The following is a 16524-nucleotide window of genomic DNA, read 5'->3' as shown; positions in this document are numbered from 1 at the left end:
TAGTGCTCTGTGTTGGACAGCTCTCACAATGCTATGAAACTGTTCTATGACTGATTGTTTACTGGAACAAGAGAGCCCTGTACACACAGGCAGTAGGTGGCTGCCCCTCCTCAAGCAGCTCTGTGGTTAATAGCCTAAGATACAAAACTTTAGAATGTAAAATCTGTAAATCAGGACAGTCCCAGTCTGCACCACTCGTGACCACAGCCCAAACCACTTCAGTGACAGGGCTGGGCATTTGGAGTGTCCATGGGTCCTATTGCTGCCATAGGTGATGCCTGGCCAAAGGTGAGCATGTCTCAGTTTCTTCTGAAATCCCACCTTTACTAAAACAGCTGGATAGTTTGCTTGTTGCAGACAGAGTTATACAAGTGTTCATGTTTCTGTGTGCTTCACAGGTGTTAAAGAAGCACAATTTGATTCATGTGTTTATGGAAACAGTTCACAGGGCTAGGACACTGCCTGTAGGTGGTAGTGGTAGTGTTGCTGTTGGAACAAATTTAGTTATGTATGGAAATTTTGTCTTAATTTACTGATAAACCTCCGAGCTATGTTGTTTCTTCTCAAATATCAGAATTAGGACCATTTTACTCCAAGTTTCTCTTTCAAGCTTTACCACTTCATCTTCCCTTTTTGTTTTAGGCAAATCTTTCAGTGTCCATGCCTTATTGTAAATTGTAAAACAATGATACCTTTTTCTTACCTGTCTTCTAGGCTGTGTTCATTGCTGCTTCTGAAGTAGAAATTGCTCTGCAGATTTGAACAGCTTTCCAGGAGCTAAAGAAGCATTTCTGTTAATGGGTCCTCTGACTTGGACTGGAAGGGAAATGTGTGTGAAGCACTCCGTTGTGCCATCTTGTGGTGTCCCCTGTCTTGTTCTCTGCAGTATTGTGAAAGGTGCTTCTCTTCTCTAAACGTGGCAGATTTATTGGCATCTCTTCTGATATCTGAGCACACATTAAAAAAAAAAACAAACAACAAAAACATCCCAAAGCAAAACAACAACAACAACAACAAAAAAAAACCAGCTAAAACCAGTTTCCCATACCATCCTCTGCCATCCAGAAAATACAGAAATTGATGACCCTTAACAGAGCAGGCTTTCTGTATCTGCACAGCATTCCCGTGCCACGGCTCTGGTCAGGGAGCCTTGTTGAGGAAGCAGTAGTTGACTTGGGGAATGATAATAGAGAAACATGCAGCAGAGCAGCTCTTCATGGGGATGGCTGAAGTAGTTACTTGTGCTGCAGAGCTTACCCGTGTCTCGGGCAGGAGAGAATTGTACTGATGCAAGTAGCAGCTGCCCTTACTGTGTTTTGGTCTTTGGCTGGCCACACAGGCACCAGCGACTTAGGCGAGCCTGGGAATGCGTTCAACTTGGCTAAGGGTCACCTCAGTGAGGGAGAAACTGTTTTTTGTGTGTGAACTGAAATGCGCTCACCCTTCCCTAACAGCACTTCTTCAGCAGCAAAAGACTGCTTTAATATTGGTGTATAAATAAGGGAACATTAGGAGTAGGAGTGAATAAGTCCGTCAGTGGTTTTATCACAGATGGTGCTTCAAAAGTAGTTGAGACCAAATGATCAGAGTCAAATTCAATGGTGAGGGCTGTGTGGGTGAAGGTGGTGGTGCTGCAAGTCCTCAGATTGTGGCTGAGCTGGCCTTTTTTGCTGGTGCCAGCGCTCTGCAGAGAAACCCACCATACGCCAAACGATGCCACTGTTTCAGACCATGCTGCATATGTGTTCCTGTTGTGCCTGAGCTAATCACCCTCCAAAAAGCCCTCCAGGATGTCAGCTAGCCTCTTTGTGTAGCAAGGCTCAGTGCTTTTAGCAGGAAGTGCCTCTCTCAAGCCCAGCTCTAATATCTCTAACATGGTGCTGAAAGGGGCCTTTTGTCTAATCGATCTCCAGTTGCTTCAGGATGAAGCATTTACAACATCAGGCATGCAACCCGGGAAGGGAACGGTCGATCCTATAGGGAATGAGGGACGCTGGATGCTCTAATATGTATTGATTCATCTGTGTTTTAACCAAACAAAAACTGTGTTAGTGCTGCTGCTTTACCTCACATTATTGTGTGTACATTAGATATTGAGTCAGCAGTAGCAGTGGAAAGCTTATGAGAGAAATCATAAAGGAACTAATAGAGGTGAAAACTTTAACATGATGGTGTTTGGGATAATAACGGTAATGAATAATGAGAAAAATGAGGATGGTTATAACTAAGATATATACAGAAAAGTGACTGTCTTCTGGATTCAAGGCATTCTCAAGATAATGGCTATCATAAGAATGTGATAAGAAATAAGAACCTGTTACAAATGCTTCTTTCCACAAGTACATTATAATGGAAGAGATTGAACCAGTTTTGAGGCTGACAAAATGGCAGATGCAGGAGGCTAAAGAAACTACGGTGGAAGGAAAGGTACAGAGAGTACATTTTAAGAAGTAAAATTGCAAGAGTTGATAAAAAAAAGTATGAAGTTGGTTGTTGTTCTTGATTTTGGATTTTTTTTAAAGTATCTGTGTTAATCAGTTCCCAGCAAGGGAAAAATATTTGGTTAATCATCTTTATTTTGAGATTTCAGCAGAAGGAAGTTTCAAAACATCTGTGGTAGTGAGTGGTGGGAGCATCATGCAACTTCCCAGGCCCATGAAGTGCTGAGGAGGTTTGATTTTGTTTCATGTCTAGTCACGAAGCCCAAGTATGTTCACTGTGTTTTCCAGAACTCTTCATTCCTGAGCATTTTAAAAAGGGTAATGGTGTTTTTCAGAAGATTTGCATTTCCTTATGGATTTAAAACTGCTTTAAATATAGATGAGGTAGTTTTAGTAGCTGTGGTTTGTCTGGCAAAATAGATGCAATTAGCACAGAGCTGTGTTTCTCTAGCGATCTTCCCAAGAGTGACTGCTAGGTAGGGTGGCTGGGTTAACCCAGTGCAGCCCTGTTAATTTAACTTACAGTGCTAAAATGGGTAATAAGACTAGGATTTGACAATAAATGACAAAATGTACCTGTGTATTTTCTATATTGATATGCTCATGGAGGATCTGTGTTATTTACTGAAATATATTATGTTTCTGGTAAATAGAAGATGACCTTGTAGGCCATGAATCTCTGGTGACAATAATTTGCAGGATATGTTTTTGGTGAATGCTTCCCAATTTTGTTTCATGTACATTCTGAGCAGCGTAGGGAGCGTTACAGAATTTGGAATGATAAAAACATTAAGAAATCATCAACTGGGCTGTGTGTGTGTGTGAGTTGGAGTAATTTAAAATTCAAATAATAATCCTATTTTATGCTTAAAAAAAGGCAGAGTAGGAAGATAGACCAAAGCTGCTGTTTACTAAATATAATTCTCTTTTGTTGTCCTTTCCATGGAGCAACAGCCAGGTTGTGTATCCTGTATGAAATTTGCCTGGATGTGCTTGCTGCCTTCACATGAGTCACTCATAAACCTTTTGGCTTACAGGTGTGTTAAAGCATGAATTAAATCCTGAGCCTCTTTCTTTACCCTGCAAGTGTTTATCTTTTCATGGGATCTTTTAACTTTATTAATGTTGAGTACTACTGGTGCCCAAACAAAACGGTTATGGAGGAGTGGAGTTGTGACACATTAAGCTGAACAAGTGATATCATTTTGTTATCAGATGGTAAGGTGGATTAGACACCATGCCCAACTGACATTCCTGATGGATTGTTAGCCAGGGAACTCTTTGTTCCAGGTTGTCCCTGGAGTTAGGGTGTCTGCTGCCAGAACCTTCTTGGTAAGTTGCCTGAGGATTGCTTGAGAGTACGTGTGGCTGCTTCTGCTTTTTAGTTTCTTTGTATGAAGAAATCAAAAACCCCAGGAAATCTAGAATCTGCCTGTTCATGAAAAACGGCACTCTTGGATGCTTCTGAAAGCCCTAGACAATTGTGCAATCACACACATACTCATTCTTGTCAGAGGAATGCACAGAGACCTGGGTCTTCCTGCACAAAAATAGCTTGTTTCTCAAGAGGGGGTTTGAGCTGTTGTGTGAAAACCTCCACCTCCTTTGGCGCCAGCATCACATTTCTCAAGGGAAGGACTAGAGTGGTGTGTGTTTTTGAGTATCCTGCAATACATGTTTTGTTCCCCTTGCAAGTACTGCAACCATGCAGAATCCTATTGTCAGAGACTTGGGTGAGCCGTATCCTAAGAGCCATTATTTGTTTATGCGCTGCAGCCTTATCGAGGAGAAGAAAGTCATTGAAAACAAACCATTCATGTTTCACAGCTCATCCAGCAAGTCTTGGGTTGAACTGGGGTACAGGCTACCCTGTTGCTAAATGTGAGCAAAAACGATGATGTTAAAATGATGATGTCACAGTAAAATTTTTGAAAGTATTGGGGGAAAAACAATCAGAAAGCAGTAAACTAAAGTGGATCCTTTCAGAGCTATACTCGCAGATTTTAACATCAAAAATTGTGATAAATGGCAAGGCTCATCTTAGCCAATTCTGCCATTGTAAAAAAAAGTTATAAAAAAAAAATTAATCTTGTCTCATCTTAGCCAATTCTGCCATTGTAAAAAAAAAGTTGATGTTGTCAAGATGGGCCATTAATTTTGCAGTAATAATTGACCTTCTCCTCAAGTGATTTTATGTAAGAATAAATTTTTTTTTTTTTTTGGTACCATTTTTTGTTGTTCAAGAGTAGCCCTTTACCTGCTGAGTGGGGAGTATCATCTTACAGCAGGCCTCTTCTTTGTACATAAATGCATCTTAAGGTCAGTGAGTTTTTCAGCTCTGCTGGTTTTAGAAAGATCACTTTGGGATCATTGGTATGTCTGCCACAAGAATATATATTGCCATGTCCTCTGTTGGAACATTCTTTTCCAATGTAATTTTGTTAGGGCCTTCTGGTTACCTGTTTTACATTTAACTTTGTTGTTTGGACTGCTCATGTGTACTGTAGTCATGTTAAATTGACCCTTTCTAGGCTCATAAGCTTGAATCCTTATATGCAGGCAAATATTTTATAATATTTAAAGCAAGACTGTGACATGATTCTCCTGTAACGAGCTTGTCCCACCGTGGTGACATACACAGAGCGCTCATATCTCTAATGCTGTTGGCCACTACCTAGAAGGTAAATATGAAAAGCAGTTCTTCAAAAAGTTTCCTTTCCCCTCTCTCACTTGGCCATCTCAGGTGTAGTGACCAGAAGCTGCTCTGCCTGTGATACTGGAGAGGTTTTTTTGGTGGTGCCAGCACGGGGAGGATGCCTGATCACCTTTTCACACATGGGCAGCTTGTGGATGGGTTCATGTGTAAGAGTGGCACTCCTGCTGGTAGTGAAGCTATTTTGTGAGCATGGGGTGTGATCTTACCCAGAGGCTCCTGGGTGAGTGGTGTGCACCTACTGTGGGGGGCTGCCCTGAGGAGGTGGGTGAGGCAGGGAAAAGATCAAGGTTTTATTACTGTGAGAGAAAGCTGCTGCTAGGCTGGGGAAACGGTGGCTGAGCAGTGGAAAAACCCCTTGGGTAGGCCCTTCCCCTTTCTCTTGGTGCTGGACTGTGGAAGAGATACTTGGGATAGGTGTAGCTGGGAGGGGCGCACGAGAGGCTGTCTCTCCTCTATGCACGAGCAAGGAAATGAAGCAGCTTTGTGTGACAGGGCCAGCGTGTCACAAGGGGGCTTCAGGGAAGGGCTGAGCCTTCCAGGAGACATGGGTTATTCTGCAGCAGTTTGGCTCTGTGCCAGTGGTAACCAGAGCACTGGCTCTAATCATATCAACCCCAAAACAATCTGCTAATACTCAACACTGGTGCAGCACTGATACTCCTAAGACTTACCAAGATGTTATTCACTTGAGGAACTGAAGCTGAAATCCAGTCCTTGAAGTGTTCAAAGTTGGATGCTGGGGTTGCATTCTCAGCCTGCTTCTTCCTCTCCCAGTAAGGAGCACATTTTATGTTAACCTTGATCATGGATACAGGGAAGAGCTGAGTTCAGGAGGCCCTAGCTGTGGGAGAAGCTCTGCATGTGCTGTGGGATTTTGATGCAGGTGTTTGAACAGAATTACCTTCTCCCTTTTTTTTTTTTTTTTTTTTTTTTTTTCAATCTGGAAAAATATGTAGCAAACAGCAGATATTTCTGTGGGTAAATCAACAAACAGTACTGTAGTTTTGCAAGATGAGTAATTCCTTTTGCGAAGAGTAAAATCTGTGAGTGGGATGTGCTACTGGAGATTGGTGTGATATGATATAGAATCATTATATTTTGATTGTGGTAGCTTCCAAAATACTTGTTTTGTTGTGCTTTCTCCCTGGAATGACTGGTCTCACTAGTCTAACTGCATTTTCCCATTGCCTTTACTGGAGAAGAAATTCAGATGCTATGAATGATAAATCTTTGTGTTCTTACTCGAGAATTGCCCCAAATGTGTCCAAAACTCACCCGTTTGCTTGCAGTCTCTTATATTGCTAATAATATCTTGATAATCTTCTATTTTAACTTTATTTTTTTGCATTTAAATACATCCTATGTTCCTGGTAGGGCTTCTCATCCTTGGTTCTTTTTAAAATGTCACTAAGATTTCTGTTATATGATCTTGAGAGATTGGTTAAATACATTTCTTCAGTTCACTGCTGTGCTAACTAGCTTATAGCTGATCAGATTGCAGCAGTCCCTTCAGTGTGTTCTACTGGATCTGATCCCAGTTTTGCTTCCTTTAGTGTATGACAGCAAAGGGAATCTACACTCACTCTGCTAGAGGCTTTTTCCCTCTGCTTTCAGGGTTTTCCTGGAAAATAATCTTTTTTAATATTAAATGTTTCTTACAAATTCTGTTCTTTATTTTTTCAATAGGTGTTGGCATCATGTCGGGCATTTCTTTTAACGTCTCGGATTCCCACCAAGGTAAAATCACTGTGTTTCTATAAATACTCTGGGGCAACAAATGAAAGTTACATAAACTAAGTAGCAAAAAATTAGCATATTTTTAGTTATGCACATCTGTTAAAAAACAAGACAACTGAGGAATGGTATGTTGCATGGTCTTGAGTTAGAATGGTGCTTCTATTAGTATATGCCTTAAAAGAATTCTGCAATACATACATATACACACACATATATATATATATCTCCACACACTCCTTTTCCAGAGAAATTTTAATTTCTGGAAATGCAGGTGGCTGAAGAGTTGCGTTGTAAACTCCAGCTTGAAGAACTGTGAGAGAAGCCTGATGAATTTTATAGGAGGACAGTTTATGTGCAAACAAGCCGATGGTATTATTCCCTCTAGTGTTTGTAGTGTCAAATAGGATTACACTTGATTTGGAGGCAGAAACTGTGTTGAGTTTTATTAAATTCTGCTGTTTTCTAATGATTTTTGCTGTTCATTTTGAAAAGCAATTTGGCAACTTGCCACCCCAGTGCTGGTGAATTTTTTTTTCTGTGCCTGTGACAATTCATAATGATTGTTGTAGAAGAGAAAGATGATTTCCACATGAATAAAAATGACTGATGTGAAAGAACATCTCTTGTCCAGCTTGGAATCAGTGAATGGGAATTTGGCACATATCCTGTTTTGTTGTATTTGACATGTGTGTGTGTGTATATATATATATATATATACACGCACACACACACTTTATAGAAATACCAGAATCCATAATCCATAAATAGAACTATTGATGCCAAATTTTCAGTTATGGTCACTGGTAAATGTGACCATCCAGAGCTATAATTTGAAGATGCTGACTGACAGGTAGGATGAACTGCAGCTTGAATTTCTGCTGATACTCGTTTTCCTCAGTTGATCACCCTGTCCCTGCAGCACAGATGTCTCCAGTTGCTTGTCTGTTGGTGTTTGAATCACTGCAGTTTTCAGCCAGGGTTTTTTAAAGCAGGGCTTGGTGACTGCGTCCTTGGAAATATAGATCCAGTTGATGAACAGCTCAGACATCAGTGCAATGGCAATATGATAGACAGGTGGTAATCACGATTTTGTTAAACAATAGCAAAGCCATTATAAGTCATCAAAAAGCTCTTGTAGGTGAGGCTTGGAGTACTTAGTGATAACTCTGTTTAGTTGAGTGTTTCAGACAATTCTCAGAACTCTTTAAATAGATTTGCATAGTTGAAAAACTTGGTTTTGTTTTTATTAAAATCTAAAATATGTATTCTGTAAGTAGAAATGTAATTTTCGTGATAGCAAATAGAAGGAAGATGATGAGGAGCTGTGCTTATGATTTATGTAAAAATTAAACTTTTTATGTCTGAACAATATTAGGATGGTTGAAAATGCATTTCTAATAGGGTTAGTGGAACTTAGTAAATTTTCTAATGTCTGTAGTACTTTCAATAGCTGCTCAGAAGCTTTCTGAGCCCAAGTTCTTCCATATACCTGTCAGGCAGTAACTCCTTGAAAGACAGCTGAAAACATTCAGCAAAGACACATTATTTGTCTGGGGACCCCTAACAAAATTGAGTATACCTAGAGATGGCCAGTTCTGAGTAACTGTTACTGCTGCATTCGATTCCAAGCTTTACTTCTGCTTATACAATGCTGTTGAGATGTCTCTACTAAACAAGGATCAAAGTTAAAAAGAATTAATGTTGTTTAACTCCAATACCATCTCACACTATTATCCTTAGAGTGAAGATATTGCAATGGCCACCTCTAAACTTCACACTCTGGTCCAGTCAGTTCATTCCCACTAATGGAGACGGATTGACTGGAAAGGAAAGACATTACTTAAAGCTTGCTAATTCTGGCTATAGTCTATGTAAAAAGTAATTGCAACATTAGTAATGTTGGATGTGTCATCAAGCCCACAAATAAGCATATAAAATATTTGTAGGAATGTAATTCAGACCTGTAAATGCATTTCTAGTGCAACTTTCATTAAGTTTTGGTTGAAAAAACTGAAAAGTGTGAAATTAGCTGTCTGGTTAACTGAAAGGTTCCTAAATGAGAGGCATGCATAACTTTTAAAGAGGATTTTAAAAACATAATTTTGGGTAATAAATGAGAATGTGCCTTTTAAAACCTTGTAAAATTATTTCTTAGTTTGAAGTAGATGATGTTTAGAACATGTTTTACATTTTTGCTGCAAAGCAAGGACTGTAAATTCATATTTTTAACTAGAAAAAATGAACCAAAGATGAGCTGTAGAGATAGTGCCATGTTTCCTGATATTTGTTAATTCTAGGCAAGAGGATTTGCAGACTAAATTCTTGAGACTGGATCTGTGTGAACTTCTCAGATATTTTTGATTGTGTATACATATATGTATGTATGTGTTTGGACATACTTTAGCAAAAAAAAGAACCCTCAAGTTGATAGGTAAATAATTTTTAAAATATGAAGGATTTCAATTACAGAAGCTTCCCCTCTAAAATTTCACTGTGATTTAGGTAAAGAAATATTTAATTAGTATGGGAAAAAAAGAGGATTTCCCTTCTGTGTGTATAGTCCTGCTTAATCCAGTAGCCAACAATGGCTGCTATAGATTTTTTTGGTGGGTTTGTTTTTTTCCTTTTTTCTTTCTACCCTGAGTCAACTGCACAGGGCCGTGTCATCACAAAAGATTGCCAGCCCTAGCTTAGAAATAAAGCACTGAAGAGAAATGAATGCCTTGCACTTGGGAAAAGTGCCCTGAGAAGAGGCTTGTGCTGTTTCTGCCTCTCCTGCCTCAGTTCCCTGGACTCACTTGCTTCGTAACCAGATGTGATGGCACCCCTGAAACTGCCTGTTTTCTGTGGATGCTGCCCCTGCAGCGGAACGTCTGAGACGGAGCACACAAAGTGCCAAAATCTTCAGAGTAAAGTTCGTTCACCAAGAAGGGCCTTTGGCTGAAGGTGAACTTTGCACAGAAATGGAAGGGGTGTTTATATCTTCTGATGCTGCCAAATCGTGAGGGCAACTGAAGGGATGAGGATTCAGAAAATAGGCAACAAAGAACAAAGAGACAGTAATAACAAAAGCTTTCTGGAAATATTTTTGATGGTTGGAAGCTGGTACCTCTGTTCCTGACTTTCCAATGTCCTGTTCCAGCCTTTACAGGGAGGGAGTCTTGTTAGCTGTGTCTGGATTCTGAGCACCCCAGTAGTCATTCAGAGTTGACTTTTTCACAAATACAGGAATAGAATGATATGGTGCTTGCCAGTTAGCCTGGGAGCACCCTGACTGTGAACCTAGGATAAGATAAAGTACAGGAACCTTGGTGCAATTCAGACAGACTGCTCAGTTGCAATGGTTTCAATGATAACTAAAAGGAAATGAGCTAATGTCTTGCCCTGTAGTTACAGTTCAGTCCAAAAGGTTTGTTTCTTTCTTTATATCTCTGCTGTCAAGATGATTGTTGACATAATTGTGAATTCAGATCTCAGCACACTCCCTGTAGCCCTAGATTTGTCCTTGGACAAGAATTCCCAGCTGCCTTCTAAGCTGCCATTTGGAGTCACGGAATCAGTATGTTTCTTCCCTGCCTATCTGACTGTCATCCAAATAAACCACTCAGACAAAGTTTATGTATCACTTCCTCTCATATTTTTAGATAAGCTAAAGCAGTCCTTGGACATTTATGTTCATATCTTTATTTACTTACTTATATATGTTATTTTTATTCTTTCATATATATAGTGTGTTTACATGTCCCTTCAGCTTCTCTGCAGTAAAATTTTTCACATCTGTGATCACTGTAACTAATGAAAGAATAATTGTGAAGCTGTAAGGATTGTAATAAATGATCTATCAATCACAAGAGTATACATCAGTAGGGTATTGTATTAATGATGCTTTTTATAGTAAAATTTTTTCATATAATTAATTACAAGCTTCATGTGCTTATGGCTTGCAGTAAAATGTCCATTGTGGTATTCCTATAACCTCTAATAACCATTTAAACTTGTAGCAAACAAATGTAAGTGTTTTTTGATGAAAAATGTATCCAGGTATTAAAAACTACTTAGTGTCAATTACAGGAACTGATATCAAGTAACAGTAGCCTGCTCAAGGTTTTCTTAACCTCATTGAGAAGTGTAAGTGCTCTTTAAAAATAGGTGATGTTTGCACTAATGTGATGTTTTCTTTTCTAACTACAGTTAGAGCTAACTTTCAGCTACTTGGAAATCCAAGGAGTAACTTCCAATAAACCAGGCCAGGTGAGTGTAATCTCGATAAAAGATACTTGTTTACTCATTGCTAAATCTCTGCTAGTCAAGGAGGTAAGGCTGTGACATGCAGGTGTCCCCTTCCACTGAGCACACTGTGCGTTTGTATTCTTGCATTCTTGCTGGTCTAAAGTCTTAAAAATAACAATAAGAATTTAAAGAGTCAGTTCTAGGAATGTTTGTGCACTTGGAATAATGATAAGAAATAGATAGGGGTTTTCTCCAGTTCAGTATGGTACAAGTTTCCATTTGTATCATAAGTGGATCTTTTTCTCAGAGCTGGTAGAGCAGTGGTGGCTGGTATGCACTCCATCACCACACAAACTGCAGTGGGTTCTGTGGTGAATACCTTTATGGGGAAGCCAAAAGCTACTGCTTACATTGCAGGCAGGAATGCTTTGCTTTCAACTATTCTTTGTGCCTTTACTGTGTACAACACAAAATATATTTGACAGCAAGTTATGTGCCCAAAAATGTAAAGTCAAAGGGAAGGTGCTGAAAAGAAGAATGCCTTTAGAGCGTTTTTAATTCATAAGATGAGCATGTTGACAAGATTTGACAGTTCAATTGTATCAAAGTCTTCATGTGTTTCATGTGTGTTTGGCTTTTAAAGAGCTTTTAAGGAATAGGAGTGCCTGAGATACTTTGAACTCTGAAAAGCTCTCATTGTATTAACATCTTGTCTTTTTAACCTGTCTTTTGAAGCTTTCCTTAAAGGAAGGAAAATAAAAGGTCCAAGTGTTTTAATGGGGAGACATTTACTAAATTCTAAGTTTTTGTGGGTTTTTTTTTATTTAAGGTACTAAAATGCCAAGTAACTATTGCTAATTATTCTTGGAGGCATAGACAGTCACTGTTGTAGCAGTATTTACAAGAGATTTTCAGCAGCCTCAATGAGCATACACTTTTCCTAAAATATTTCTTAAGGTTTTTCATGTTTACATTTATTTGTGTTTTAATTGTGTGAGTCTTCTAGCTGAAGGCAGAGAGAATCCTAGATTATTCCTTGTGGAGCAAATGATTTTGTTGCAGTTTTCCTGCAAACAGCATATTATAGCTGTGATATCAGAAGGGTGTAGTTTTGTGCTAGGCATCTTGCAGAGAGCCATGAAGAGCTTCCTACTGTAAAATAAGTGAAAAAATGGACAGAGGAACATAAGGAAATGTTGTGCTGATATTGTTGATGATGAAAAACTGTGGTAAGTTGCTCACTCATTCGTCATCAAGGAGTGGTGGCAACAGGCTCAGAAAGGAGTTGAATTGATGGTAAAAGGTGTGAATAGTCTCAGTGTGCTTTAGGGGTAATACAGCCTCTTCTAGGATTATCATGATGGTGACCCTAGGCATGAATTGGGAACCAAGAGAGCTTTGGGAGCCACCTTCAATAAGAAGCAATCCCCTGTATCACACTGCATAGAGCCCCACTCCTACTGTCTGTCTTCACTTATTTATTCCTCATGTTACCTTCTCACTGTGCGTGCACAGCTTCTTATCTAAAAGAGGTGATGACTTGGGCTGTGCTAACTATTCACACTGGAGTCAGCAGAAACATTACATTGCTTCCTGTGATGCAGCCAAAAGCAGCAGCGGAGCTGATGTGTCACTCTTACCCTAATCTGATTTGGTTCTGAGCACTCAATATCTAAGAAAGGCACGTTGCAGAAGGCTTTATTTATCCCCCTCTCTGAAGCAGAAATCCCCCAGACAGTGGGACAGTCATGCTGGCTGAGTTACTGCTTCATCTGCACAGACAACACAGCACCACAGCATTTTCTTAAGCAGCACAGAACAAAGCATTAGAGCTTTTCCAGAGGATCACAGCCATTAAAGACTTTTACTTTTTGCTGGAGGAAACAGGCACCCTGCTCATTCAATAGTTTCCTGTCAGGCTGTGCTTGCTTCTCCTGGTGTTCTGGGATGTGTTTCAAAAGAGGACAATGCTGTGAAAAGTTCTTGGTTTTCAAAGTGTCAGCTGAGGTCAAGATCCTTTGAAAATTGTATTCCCGTGGGAAGCAGGGCACTGCTAGAAAAAGCAAAGTTTGAATACGGGGGTCTTTGTACATTCAAGAACAACTTTCAGAAACTTACCTGGAGTGTTGCTGTGCCATGTCTTAAAGAATAACAGATTTCTACAAGCATTCAACTGGCATTTAAAATGTTTTCCTGTTTAATTCATCGACATGAATTATATGATACCCTTCTCAGCCTCTTGCACTTTTATTTATAGCTGATTATGGAAACAGAGAAATGCAGCATCTCCATGAAGATGGCCTCCTCAGAGGATGTGAACGAGGTGCTGGCACACATCGGGACCTGCCTCAGGAAGATATTCCCTGGACTCTCACCAGTGTAAGTATCCTTTAGGGCACCTCTAGTGGGAACAGATTGTATGGAAGCAGTGACAAGCCACCCCGTTTTGTCTGCTAGTCTCCCCACCCTGACCTCAGAAATACACTGAGGACATAAGACTCATATCCATAAGCACTCAGTTTTTGTCCAGATGTATGGCAGAACCAGGACACGGTGTAGAGCATAGGTAGACTATGTGTCATCCTCTAGGGTCATAAGAGCTTTTGGGTTGAAGGGGGGTGCAGTTGTTTGAGGTCTTTAGTTTTTATTTTACCTTGTTGCCTCTCCAGCTTCAGGTACAGCTTAGGTTCTGTCTTTTTTGTTGTAACTGGCTCCATGTTCTGTTTTATTTTTTCCCCACCAGAAGTAAAATCTGAATTGGGAGAGGAGGGAAAAGTTCCATTTACTTTCAGTGTTTGTGAAACAATGCACATGATTGTGAGCCTTGTTCTTCAAAACTAAGCCCTGGGCAGTCTTGTCATATACTTCCCATGGTTTAACTGACTCCTTGAATTATTTGTCTCCTTGTCTGGCTTTTCTTGTCATTGCCTTTGGTTTTCTCTCTTACCTGTGTCTCTGGATTCTATCATCTTACAGCAATTCTCAGTAGTTTTCCTTAATTTTATTTTCCTTGTTCTCGGTCATTGCCTCATCTTCATCACTCTCTACCAAGTCATGCAGCTCTACTGTATTCTCTTCAGCTCCTGGTTTTCAGCATTATTAGAAAAAATGGACTGTGGAAAAGAGTTTTCCCAGACATGTTGATTTTTATAAGTGAACTTTAGTAATAGAAACGAGATGTGAATGGTTAGGCTAAACTTACATGTTTTATTTTGGGTGCATGTCTTCATTATTCACCTTTCCTGTAGGTGGAGTAGGAAATCAAGTTCATAAACTCTAGTTTCTTTTTATTTTTTGTTTTCATTTTTTTTTTCCACTTCCAATTTTCCTCTCGGGCAGTGTAGTTAACTGTCTTAGGGGAGATTGAAGTCTCCCTTCAAAGAACATGAATACAACTGAATATTTGTGAGGAGGGTTGCTATAAAACCTCGGTAATAGTGTGAGAAATGCAGACAAAAAGAGTAACGAGGGTTGCAAGACTGTTTGTTTCTCTGATTTTTTATGAAGGCCTTGAACTCTCTATATGTTTTCTGTGGGTTTTCTTGAGAGCATTGCTCGAGCAGGTTGAGTAGCTGCATGGAATGCGTGCTTCCCAGAAAAGAAATCAAATTTCTTGCTCTTCTCTCAGATGGCAGTTTTCCAAAATGAACGCATTGGAGTTGTGTAGATTATAGAGGACCAGATAAGGCAAGAAAGGGGGGAAGAGGTTTCTCCAATTATTATTGCTTATTAATTCTCTTCTGCTCCACCTCCCACCCCCTTAGACCCCCCAGAAATTCTGTAATTTATGATGCAGTCTTGCCATTCAGAAAAACAGATAGTTTTATTTCTTAAAAGGCAGGAAGGTATTGTGTTCCTTGTCTGTCTAGGGAAGGAAACTGCTGCCAAATTACAAAGATTGGAGCTGGATAGCAAGAGTGCAGCCTAGAGGCCAAGTGGAACTGCTCAGCTCTTTGCACCATGGTGCTATTTTTGCATAAAAACAGTCTATATACAGCAGTGGTTTCAGGGTAACCATTAATACCATGTCTCTTCCCTATTTTGTGCATCCTGGTGTCAGATGAGGGCCACAAGCCTCCTTAGATGGAGTGATCCTGCAATACAAAAGGATCTAGTTGCTCCAGTAGTCACAGGGTTAATCTAAAGAAAGAGAAAAAGAAAGAATAAATGTTACTCCTGCTGTGCTACATAATGGTGTGTGTGCCTTTTAGGTAGGAAAGTGGGTTGTATTAAAAATGGTAATTCTTCCTATACACTCATCTAAAAATGCTCTTCAAATAAAAAAGGTTTATGTGTTTAAAAATACTTTCAAAGCCATGAATGATGTTTTCCCCCTCTTTTCTATCTAGGAGGATTATGAAAAAAGTAACTATGGAGCCTTCAGAAAGACTGGCTAATCTCCAGGCCCTGTGGGACAGTCAGACTGTGGCAGAACTTGGACCTTGTGGTGAGAATGAATTTAAATGCTCAAATATAAAAGAGGGCTGGAATTGCAGTGTCAGGAAGTTTAATTCTATTTCAGGCAAAAGCTTGTAAAGGTGTAATTAGTTTTAAGGTGTAATTAGTATGAGGTAGACTTCTGATTGGTAGGTGAAGGCACTATATTAAGCTTTCTTGCAACTTACCATGTGAAGATAGGATAGTCTCAGTTCCTTTCATAAGCATAATGCACAGTCTTCTGAGAGAAAAAGAGAGTGAGTTTAAAAACTGGATCTTTAAGTATTAAAGTGTCCTTTTAGATGTGTTTTGTTTGCTTGTGTGACTCCTGTGTTAAATAGTCTCTTGGGTTGTTTGTAGGAGGCTTTTCGCAGATGTATGCTTGTGTTTGTGACTGGCTTGGATTTCCCTACAGAGAGGAAGTGCAGTGGGTAAGTGCTTGTCTTGTTCTGAAACTCTTTTCAGCTACCTGTACTAATGATGAAATAACAGGTAAATCCATAGTGCTTGACAAAAAACACTCCACAACAGTTCTGTAAAGATGTATTTGGTTATGTGTTTTTAACAGGACGTTGATACGATTTACCTGACACAAGATACCAGAGAGTTGAATTTGCAAGACTTCAGCCACCTTGACCACAGGTAAACCATGAGCAGCAATCATGCTAATATTGATGAAGTGGGATGGCCCTGTAGCTATCACTGTGAAATTACCATCTGTAGCATTTTTAGTTTTCAGCACAAAGCTGCTGTTTTTGCACAAAAGCCCCATGGAAACCTCATTTCCTTCAGGAGCCGGAGAAGATAAATATATTTTCTTATTGGAAGCAATCCAAAAAGTTAGCATATAGATACTTTTCCTGTGATGGCAGATATAAGAGCTCAAATTCAGCAGATAAAACATGCATCTACATCTGGTGGGCAAAGGAAAAAAGGAAATTATGAAGTCTTCACTTCTGCAGA

The 16524-nt window shown here is 39.6% G+C and overlaps 1 protein-coding gene across 3 annotated transcripts in view; it reads left to right on the top strand.

Moving 5' to 3' along the window:
- The window catches only part of CARMIL1 (capping protein regulator and myosin 1 linker 1), a 188666-nt gene that overhangs the window by 70429 nt on the left and 101713 nt on the right, over positions 1-16524 (top strand). For all 3 annotated transcript variants that reach the window (XM_041484813.1, XM_041484812.1, XM_041484810.1), the window contains exons 3-8: positions 6844-6894; positions 11086-11145; positions 13382-13503; positions 15474-15571; positions 15922-15992; positions 16130-16203. In XM_041484813.1, the coding sequence (XP_041340747.1) occupies positions 6844-6894; positions 11086-11145; positions 13382-13503; positions 15474-15571; positions 15922-15992; positions 16130-16203 (476 nt within the window). The remainder of the gene's footprint in view (positions 1-6843; positions 6895-11085; positions 11146-13381; positions 13504-15473; positions 15572-15921; positions 15993-16129; positions 16204-16524) is intronic.

The sequence above is a fragment of the Pyrgilauda ruficollis genome, unplaced genomic scaffold (assembly GCF_017590135.1).
Source record: "Pyrgilauda ruficollis isolate IOZ18807 unplaced genomic scaffold, ASM1759013v1 scaffold68, whole genome shotgun sequence".
Classification (NCBI taxonomy): domain Eukaryota; kingdom Metazoa; phylum Chordata; class Aves; order Passeriformes; family Passeridae; genus Pyrgilauda; species Pyrgilauda ruficollis.
The sequence above is the reverse complement of the archived record's forward strand: the minus strand, read 5'-3'. Positions and strand labels throughout refer to the sequence as shown.